The sequence below is a fragment of the Trifolium pratense genome, linkage group LG1 (genome assembly GCF_020283565.1).
Source record: "Trifolium pratense cultivar HEN17-A07 linkage group LG1, ARS_RC_1.1, whole genome shotgun sequence".
NCBI classification, from domain to species: Eukaryota; Viridiplantae; Streptophyta; class Magnoliopsida; order Fabales; family Fabaceae; genus Trifolium; species Trifolium pratense.
Genome location: NC_060059.1, coordinates 18430500 through 18441952, shown reverse-complemented (window position 1 = coordinate 18441952; position 11453 = coordinate 18430500). Strand labels below are relative to the sequence as shown.

Here is an 11453-nt window from a genome sequence, read left to right as displayed (position 1 = left end):
AAATCCAACCTTGCCGATCCCCGACTCTCTGGCGTTGGATTTGGAAGATATAAAAGAACAGGGCAACAGTAGCCTCCACCTCCAGATACCGACAAAGGATCTGGTAGGCCCGGATAAACGCTAGTGAATTTGGATGAAGCTGTGAAGGAGCCACTCTTAGCCGGCCAAAAATTCCGGCTTCGAGATCGTTGAAGGGCAGCCGAAATCCCAACTCCTTGAACGCCATCTCGTACATGGTAAAGCTGCATCCCGTGTACGACGAGCAAACCCGCTCCCCCTCAGCAGGCGTGCGAACCTCCCAGTTCTCCGAACCAGCTTCCTCGACGATGGTAAAAAGCCGCGGATCCTGCGCGGTAATCGTCGAAGCAATCCCCCGGGGCTCGGGCGCAACCCAAGCCAGCTCTGGGTCAGTAATAGTGTCGACCAACTTGTGTTTCGACGTAGCTTGGCTCCCCGTTACTTCCTCCACGTCGGACATTTTGAGTACCTGAAAAGCAGCGAAAATAAAGTGAATTCGACAGTAATCAAATCCACCCTTTCACCGCAAATCAAGTGAAAGGGCGTAAATTAGGACGAGGACGCTGTCCCCGACCAAAAGCCCTTATCAAAATGGCAAACAAAACAGAGAAACCGGGGAAAACCACTTAACAAAGCCTAAAAACGGGGAGAAGGTCCCCGACACAAGACATGGCTCGACACTCGAAACCAAATTCTAATTTGGATAAAAAAGCAAGTTAAAAACGGGGAGAAGCTCCCCGACATAGAGTTCCTACAAACTCATTTACCTACATAAATTTCCCAGCGAAATAACGGGGAGAAGCTCCCCGACACAGAGTTTTTGCAAACTCATTTTTCTCAAAAGAAAAAGCGGGGAGAAGGTCCCCGACGTTCATACAATTCATAGAGACACTTAAAATATTCGCGAAGGCGAAAACGGGGAAAAGATCCCCGACATAAGGTTCAAATTGCCTAGCTTTTTGCTACAATAAACGGGGAGAGGAAACAGCATTCTCCTCCCCGACGAAAACGCATGAATTCCAGAAATTCATCAAACTGTTCATCACCTTCATCGCAACATTTTTCCAGAAAAAACAATATTCAAACGACAGTCATGGTGTTCTTCGCAGAACCCAGAGTTTTAAGCCAAAAACACTAAAACAACATAAGGCATTTGGCAACAGAGTCACTACTATCAAAGGCCATATATCACTAAAAGATGGTGATTAAAACCACTAACACACAAGGGAAAAACGCATAAAATCACCCAGGACAACAGAAATAGGTATGAAACCAAGATCTAATCTAAGCAGCATACCAAAACCCAAGCAGATCTAAAAGCATCGATCAACAAAACACAAATGGAAACAGAAAATACGAAACGAAATGCTACATTACCTCTGTAGTTTGAAGATGAGAAAGCCTCTAAAAGGAAAGGCAGTGGCACTCTGTCAGATTAAAAGCTTGAAAACCTCAAACAAGTTGAAGAAGATATGAAGCAGCGCAATAGAGAAGAAGAGAAAAATGGAAACTTTGAAAGTGAATCCCTCCTCCTCTATTTATAGACTTTCTAAGTCCTGCGCCTGCATCATGAAACGATGCACCCCGTTGCATCATAATCGTTGATCAAAATCCAACGGTCACGATTAAAAGCCATCAAATGGCCAAGATTCCATCTGATTAAAGATGAAAAGACGCGATGGATCCAACGGCTCACACGCCTCCTCGTAAACCGAAGCAATGAACGCGTGTTCCCAATGTCATCATTACTCTCTCCACTAGCACACACACGTGTCAAGATCAGACGAAACGTCTGTCTTTTCACATCCCATCGAACAGACCACGCGTCTCTCGAGGGGCTCATCGTTATCACCAACGTAATTATCTCCTCGACGCCGCGATCAGGCGAAAATTACGGGCAATTGAAGCAATCTTCATAAATAAACATGCCCGCAAAAACAGGCAGCATCAACTAGATGCACATACACAATACCTCCTCGACAAATAGTCGAGGAACCAAGAGCATGAATTAGAAAGGCAAAATTCCTTCCCCGTAATTTCCCCCACGAACATCCTGGCACGCGTCACGAGCAAAAGGAAACTTCCTCCTTGGATATCCCTCCTCGTCGTGCCAAGGAGGAATTTACGAACAACATATAAACTTTGCTCGCGCAAACGAGCAACAAACATAATCTATGAATTATGAACTCCTCCTAGGATTGACGAGGAAAACAACTCCTCGACATACGGACATGGACCTTAAGTCATTACTCCTATACCTAGGAGCAACGACTTGGGGGGCTCCTGTTCTGGACTGGGCCGAGAGCTGGCCCAATCACTTACGCCCGACATTTGGGGCATGGCCCAATAAGGGGATACCTCCCCGACACGTCAGCCAATGACGTGTCCTGCTCGACATAACAGATTAGCTCCACGCTAACCACGTGCTCGGCTATCCGTGCACGACGACTCATTCAGCCTTAGCTTAACAGCTAAGCAGCACGTTTAACACGTGCTCCTTTATCCAGCCACAGCTGTCACGGAGCCTATCCCTTACCCGCGAATAGCGGAACGGCTCCAACCAAGATAGAGGCAAATAACAGCCTTCCCCTACGATACAGGGACTATCTTGGCAGTTGAGTCTATTGGGCCGGTTATCCCGGCCCAATAGACCAACCTTTGGCCCAGCGCTGGGGGCACTATATAAGCTCTCCTATACAGGAGAGCCAGGTATTCAGAACCATTCTACACTTTCTTTCTCTCTCTTCTTTTGTATCTCTCTGTTCACTTTGCTGACTTAGGCATCGGAGCACCTGCAGGTACAAACCCCCCCTTCGGTGTGGACGCTCGCTCAACGGACCGGCCATCAATCTATTCTGATCACCAGGTACGATCAACAATAAAACTCATACCCGCGGGTATCCACCCAAACCATACCCGCTTTGATGGGGAAAACTCGAGTTGACTGAGTTTGGGTTTTTCCCGATTTTAAAAGATGGGTTTGGGGCAGGTAATGGGTACATTGATACCCACCCCGAACCCGCCCCACTTATACTAAAAATTAGATTTCACCTCTTTTAAATTAGAAACGCTTAAACAATCTCTTAAATTACGTTCATATATTTATTTTTTATTTTAATTTGAGTATTAAACAAACAATTTTCTCTATTTTTTTTTCTTTATTTAAAAAAATATTGTTGAGAGAAAATAATTTTGGACATTTAACTTTTTTTTTTAATAAAAAAATATTAAAATATAATCTAAATTCATGTGAAAAGAGGCATAATGAGGATACCCGAAACCCGATGGGGATACCTGATCCCCGTTGAGTATGGGTTTGGGGTTATCATTTTTATCACCGCTCGAATTTGAGATGAGTTTGGAGAAACCCGAACTATATGGGTTTGAGTTTGGGGAGGGCAAAACCCGTCCCCGCCCCGCCCCACCCCATTGCCATGCATAGTCCCTCCTTCATCTTTTGTGCTAAAAACGTGATGGCGTGACATGAGACTAATGATGTGAAATGATCAACAGAAAGAATATTACAAGAAAAACTCCTAAAAACTTTAGTTTCAACTTTAAAATTTATTCATTATTATGATTTAGTTATGATTTCTACATTATCAAATAGCATGAGCATTATATAAAAAAAATCACATCACTATCTTTCTGTTTGAGTAGATTTGAGCCGATTTGATTAGGGCAAGTATAGTGTCCTCATTAGTTGGATAAATCTACTTGTGACACCCCACCTAAGGTACGGTGTGTAATTTGATCTATGTTATCAACATAAACAATGGTGCACCATTGAGAATATCTCTTGACCTTATGTAATTCAAAATGGAAATCTTCTTTTAGTATTCTCTAACAAGATAATCAACATTAGAATGTTCAACCCAAAAACCAAAAAATATGTATAGCGTAAAAACTCTTTACATTGACACTATATATATGAATTAAATACCAAAATGAAAAATTGATCAAAAAATGTTTCTATATTATTAATATTGTTTTAACCTCATTCTAAAATCCAAAAGATATTTATAAATTAAAATAGCAACAAAACCGATCACGGAATAAAAAATATCAATAGTAATTTTTTCTTGAAATAAAGACAGATACAAAAAACAAAAACTTCTAATATAATTTGCTCAATTAAAGGCTTACTACATATCGAAACTTGATCTTCATTTACACATGCATGGTTCAATTATTTCTCATTAGGGTTTGTCTAACATATGTGCAATATTGCACATGTTAAAGTAACCAAAAATAGTAATTTTGTCTATAAAAAAAATAGTAACTATTTAATAGAAAACAACAATTATTTATTAAAAAAGCAAATATTTAATATGAAATACACAAGTTCCAATGCAAACTTACTATTTTAAATTTTTTAACATGTGCAAAGTTGCAATTAAGATACCAGTATTATCCTTAAACACAAAATACTAGTTTTATATTTTCCCATCAATTATGTATGAATACTATTCCATGATAGTTATTGCAAATGGAGGGAGGGGCCAGGGCCCATGTCTGCGCTCCCTTGGGCTCGTCCCTGAATGGCCCAGACTTTCCACACACATAGGAAAATTGCTTTTTGATGCGTTCTCTTTAGGTACTATGATTCTTTCCCCGGATTTTACTTTTTTGTCCTTCAATAAAAACTTCGGTTTTTACGAATCGAATTTTTTTTGCCTTGAAAAAAGAATTCGGTTTCTGTTAACCAAATTTTTCCTGAATTTGAACTACAAAAAACTTCGATTTCTGCGAACCGAAGTTTTTATCAAGGGCAAAATTGAATATTTTGGGGATATAAAAGATACGTGGGAGGCCTAAAGAGAAAACATCTTGATTTTTATGCTTCTGCAGTGCTGTTAGGTCCCCCAAAAACCCAAAAATACCTCTTTTTTTTGGATCCAGGATGGTTTGGAAGATACAACCGAAAATGCCTAATTTTGGAACGTACGTTCCAAAATTAGTTGATTTCGGATTGTAATTTCCGAAATATCAATTTTGTTTTGGAAAAAAGCCATTTCGCAAGAGTTGACAAAATGTAAAAACAAGGCAACCCGTGTAAAATCGTTGCCTGTTACCCATTTCGCAATGGTTTTGTGGCCGCGGCCTAAACATTCGTTACCTAAAGTCAAAATTGGTGCAGTGGTTCCAAAACTAACTAGCAGTAATTTGGTCAGAACTGGAGGCCTTAGAACAACATGGGGCCCGAAAGAGCAATTTTCCAAACATAGATTGTTTCCTGATGTGGTGAAGTATCCCATGAAGCGCTGACAAAGTTTGGTCCAAGAGTTGATGGAGTGTGGTCTCAAATCTTTGAACCAAGTCATTACGCCCTTACATTTTACCGGATCTTTAGTTAGTGGTGTAGTTAGGATCCGAGTTTTTGGGATGCATTTTTTTTTAGAGTGCTGCTATATGCAGCGAAAACATATTTCGCAAAATTTCACGAAGTGATTGGAACTTTTTGTTTTTTTGTTGGAACCACTTTTCTTATAACAATCAGACCTCACCTCTGTTCTCTACCAAAAATCAATATCTCATAGGTGTTTTTAAAAATTATAACTTCATTGAGTGAATCACATGTCCAATTTGCTAATATGGAAGATTGGAAGTAAAAGGGAAATTGAATAGAAAACGATATATGTGGTGACCGAACTCACTCACCCAAATATCCTATGTTTTCCACCGCCTCAGCATATCTTGATTCTGTACCTGCACCGCCCCACCACCACTACCACCGTACCTTCAAACTTCAACCATGGCGGCATCTTCATTTACTATAGCAGCCTCCGTCGTCGGGTTCTTCCGTCGACCGTCAAGCACGGTGTGTGCGTCGACAAAAGTTTTGCAATGAATTGTGAAGAGTTGATCGATCACCAGAACATGTTGCTGTCGTGCGTGCTTGTTTGAGGTGAATGCCTTTGTGTAAGATAGCGGCGAGTTGCAAGAGATGATTGAACGGTTAAGACGTGGACACGTCATTCGTGAATCGTTCGTTATCATTTTTGTCGCGAGATTTAGCATTATTCTTTTTTTAAAAGTTTCTCATAGGCTCCTTCATTAATCTTATTTGAGACGTGTTGAACACTAAATAAAAGTATATATATCCATAAATCAAACATTGATTCGCTATGCCGTGATTGAGATTTCAAGGGATTACTTTGACAAAAAAATCTTGAAGATTTTAAATGATTTTGTGAGATTATATTGATTTTATGAGATATTAAAAGTTTTTTTTCAAAAGACTTTTTACAATCAAGATTTTTAACACATAATTTGAATGGATTTTGAGAGATTTTTTTTGAAAGACTTTTTACAATCAAAATTTCATAACACTTTATATATTAGGAAAGTTTCAAAAGAATCAATATATATATATATATATATATATGGGATCAAATTACACCGGTGTAACATTTGAGTAATGTTACACCGCTCAATAACGCTTTAACGAATACAAATTTTACAAAATCCACCGTTGGATTGAAAGCTTATATCGTATAGATCAATCCAACGGTTATAGTATGAGCTCTGAGAGAGAAAGGGTGCGTGAAGAAATAATGTATCGAATTAGTAATCGTGAAACTATTACTTTTAAAAATATGAGTGTTATAAGATTTTAAGGGTAAAAAAGTAAATTGCTTTTAAAATACCTCCCATCCCCTTGTGAACCAAACATATATTTAATTAAAATACCTCACCTCCCCTCCTCTTCTCTCTTTTGAACCAAACACATATGTAATTAAAAAATTTCTCTCCCCTCCCCTTCCCTCTGTAAAAATACCTCACCTCCCCTCCCCCTATTTTGAACCAAACGGTCCCTAAACCATCACTAAAACATCAACACTGCGATTAGCTTCACATTAAGCACGAGCTGCATACATGCACCTAATTAATTTCTCAATCCATCTCAATAAACAAACAAATTAAAATTAATGTCATTTCAATAAGTCTTAATCGATCTGCTGAATCAGTCTCATCCCAATTATGCTACTACCACAAGCATGGATACTTGCTTAAAATAAGTGATTAGGTTTGGATATAAAAATCAAAAATAAAAAATATATATAATTGGCAGAATTTCTTCAAAAAATAGTATTAATTAAATTTAGAAGACCTATTATAATATACAAAGAAACTCACCTACTGCCATAGATTGATTCCTGTGCAGAACAAATAAGGCTGTCATTTTAACAACATTTTTCTAAGATTTGGGGCACAGCACAACAGTACCACTCACTATTCACTGCAGCAAAATTCCAGAGATGCAGAAAAAGTTTTTAGTTTACAAACCCTAACTTGCAGTACTGATTTTCTTCTGCCATTCAAACAAAAAAAAGTACTGATTTTCTTCTCTAGTTCCCAGATCATAAAAGGGTAAATGGAATATGGATGTGTCAAAAGTAGCTTATGTTTAACTTAAGTTTAAGCACTGTTTCTTAAATAAGGGTATAAATGGAGAGTAATATTATATAATAGGTATTCAAATATTATCCCAGGAACACAAATTTCCATAAGAATATGATTCCTTCCATCCTCAAAAATAAAATAAAATAAAGTCTAATCATTAACCAATATCATATTTAAACTAAACTCATGAAATAGCTACATATAAAGTTAATAAAATAAACTATATATAGTAATTTAAAAAACTGCAACCAACTAACCAATAGTTATGTAAAGAAGAAAGAACTACTAAATTATTCATTGCATAATTCATAATATAATTAAAAAAAACACCCACAATCATATTTTTTATTAAAAACATAGATGCAAAAGAGAAAGAAAAAGAAAGTTCATAATTCATATACATCAATAGTACTAATAATACTAAGAACTAAGAAGCATGCTTCCTCACAGTTGTTCTTCACAATTACATAAAACCAGAACCAGCCTGTAACTTTTTTCTAATACCTATTCATTCTTCAACATACAACACAAATTCACAGATCTAAATTTGATTAATTTAGATATATGATATCTAACTATCTCAATTATTGGCAAATCCACACACAAGTTAACTCAATAAGGTGCCCTTCCATGAGCAGCAGCAGCAGCAGCCCAAGCAAGAGCCTCATGTCCCATCTGCCCTCCATTATTAGGCAACAAATTTGGTGGCAAATTATACAAAGGAGGTATAGAAGATGGATCTGGAATTCCACCTTGCTGCAATTGATGATGACTAATTCCCGGCGGAGGTGATCCACCAGATGCTCCTCCACCTTGTACACCGGCCATAGAACTAGGCCCTTCGTTGTTATTATTATCATTATCGTTATCATCGTCTTCAAGTGGAAGTCTCTCATAAGTTGCATTAGTAAAAGTAGCAGAAATAAGCATAACTGGTCCAACAGCAACAAGTGTTCCAACAACACAACCTCCAACTACCTGACCCTGTCCTCCAGCCAGGTACACTGTAAGACCAGTTGAACCTGGTGGAGCAGGACCAGGTAGAAAAGTCCCAGTTAAAGACAAAATCTCAAACCTACCATGAAGTGCTACAACAGCACCAGGAGCTGAAGGTTGTCTAAGAGTAACATTAGCTACAGTTCCACTTCCACTTAAAACACAAACGCCTCGTTGACGCCGCCTTGCAAACTGTGCTACGCTTTCTGCTATATCGGCTCCACCAGCTACCTCCATGACATGGCTCTTTAAAGCATTTGGGCTATCTCTTGTTACAAAGATAGGTGGTTTTGGTCTGTTTTTGGATCCAGGTGGTCTTCCTCTAGGTCTTCGGTTTCCAACTTCGACGGCACCTTCTCTTGGTTCGTCTCTGTTGTCATCATCTTCTTCTTCTTCTTCATCTTCAGCGCGATTTTCGTTGATGGTTAGGTTTGTGTTGTGGTGTTTGTTTAGACCAGTTGGTGAATGGGCTCCTGGGTCAACCCCAGATAACCCTCCTTGAATTGTCCACCAAGGATTAGCCAGAACTGCTGCTATAATAGTATTTATGAATTTTATAGATGATTATGAAGATTGAAGATGATGCTATTTTATGATGTTTGAGAAACCAAATTGAGATTGATTAATTTTATAGGAATAATTAAGGGCTAAACAAAAGTCAAACTCACAAAAAGAGCTTAAATTAAAGAAAGAAAGAAAGAAAGAAAGAGATAGCTATGTTTATGTTATGTTATGACCTAACATATGATGCTTACTCACTCACTTGTCTAATGGATGATAGGGTAAAGGAAAGTGAGGTGCTTAGATGAGAGAATTGGATGCAATAACTGGATGGGAATCAAGTAAAGGGTTTGATAAAAGAAAACTGTTTCATGATGTTCAAAGAAGGATCAATTCAAGATCAGACGATGGAGATGTGTTATCTAATAGTATTTATTTTCCCTTTATTTGTTTTGTTTATTTAATTGGCTACAAGATATAGAAGAGATGCCAAACCTTTCACGGCCTAAAGTAGGGGTGCTCAAATCCAAACCAATCCAAATAAAAACCGAAAACCGATTCAAAAAAATCGAAAACCGCAAAAAACCGAAGTTTTTTGGATGTGTTTGGATGTTCTTTTATGAAAACCGCTGGATCAGATCGGATTTCGGATTGATTTCTTAAAACCGATCCAAACCGAACCAAACCACATACATATATTTTAATATTTATTTATCTTTTTATTAGTATAAATATATATATTGCATTAACCTTTTTTTATTTTAAATTTTGTTAATACTATATGTTAGTTTAATTTAATCTGTTTTAAATTTTGATAATACTATATTTTAGTTTAATTTAATCTATTTTTTTACTTTTTATATGTTTCGAATATAATCGGTAATTGTCATTCCAAAATATTAATTTTCAATATATTATATGTTATATTTTACATCAAACTTAATATTTATATTGTCAAAAATGTCAAACTATTATTTTGTAGCGTTTTTTATAATATTTATATTTATTAAAAAAAATTACAATTTATAATTTGGATATTCAAAAACCGATCCAAATTAAACCGCATAATATTGGATCGGATTGGATCGGATTTTTTTTATTTGTCATCCAAAACCGAACCAAACCGCAAATGAATTTATTTTTAGATCGGATGAGTTTTTGCCTCAAAACCGATCCAAACCAAACCACGAGCACCCCTAGCCTAAAGTACACACGGATTTGAATTTTCTATATTCGAAATTTGACATTCTTTTATATTTAGCACAAATAAGTTAGAATGAAAGATGGTATGATAGATGGTAATAACAAAAAACCTCAAAAATAAATTAAATATAAATAAATGTAAGATTTTTAAATGTATAGAATTCAAACGCAATAGAGTGATAGAGAGAGAATTAAGAAAGCCAAAATAGAAGAAAAACATAGAGACACGGTGTTATATTAATGAAAAATGTTATTTAATCACAAATTTTTAACAAAAATACAACAAAACTATATTTTTTGTTTTTTAGGGTAAATGATCATTTAACCCCCTGCAAAATAAGCAAATTTTCGTTTACCCCCCTGCACAGATATTTTTTCTGTTTACCCCCTTGCAAAAAGTAGATTCCCTCATTTCGCCCCCTGGGTGTACAGTAGGACAAGTGACTATGCAAACATGTTGACGTGGCTTGTACATGTGGAAAAAATCATTTATATTTATTTTTAAATTCCACATCAGATAATATTTTTTTTTAAAAAAAATAATAATTTTTTTCCTACAAAATAAAAAAAATTCTGTTTTTTTTTCCCCAAAAATTTTTAAAAAAATTCCTACAAAAAAATTTAATTTTTTTTTCATACAAACGATTTTAAAAAAATTTCCAACAAAAAAAAAATTTCCTCCCAAAATAAAAAAAAATGAATTTTCTTATTTTTCTCCCAAAATAAAGATTTACTCCGAAATAAAGTTTATTTCCGAAATAAAAATTTTAAAGATTTATTTTCAAACTTTTTGAATTAAAAAAATATAATCTTTATTTTTTAAAAACAAAACTTTATTTTTTGTTATTCTTTTTGAATTAAAAAAAATAGAAAAAGATTTTCAAAAAAAATATAAAATAGAAAAACAAGTTTTATTGGTGTTTTCCCCTTCTATCAAAACCATTTGCCCTAAAACAAGAAAAATATAAAGAAGCAGAAGACAATAATGAAGTAGAAGATGATTTCGGCGATTGAAGAAGACGACGACAAATACAATCATGACGGTGGAAGCAAACGATTACGGCGAAGATTCTGTTTTTTTTTAATTCAAAAAGATTTGAAAATAAATCTTTATTTTTGGAGTAAAATAAGAAAATTCGTTTTTTATTTTATTTTAGGAAAAAAAAAACTCAATAATTTTGTACGAAAAAAAAAAAGTTATTTCTAGGAAATTTTTTTTAAAATTTTGAAAGGAAAAAAAACAAAATTCGTTTTTTAAATTTTGCATGAAAAAAAAAATTTAATTTTTTTTTTGAAAAAAATATTATCTGACGTGGAATTTAAAAATA

General features: G+C 35.7%; 1 protein-coding gene across 1 annotated transcript; it reads right to left on the bottom strand.

The window, feature by feature from the left end:
- Positions 1-7800: 7800 nt before the first annotated feature.
- LOC123889591 (AT-hook motif nuclear-localized protein 20-like) lies at positions 7801-8976 on the bottom strand (the record flags this gene model as incomplete). Its single annotated transcript, XM_045938997.1, has 1 exon — positions 7801-8976. A coding segment is annotated over one exon (939 nt), but the record flags the coding sequence as incomplete, so codon positions are not given.
- Between the last annotated feature and the right edge of the window lie 2477 nt (positions 8977-11453).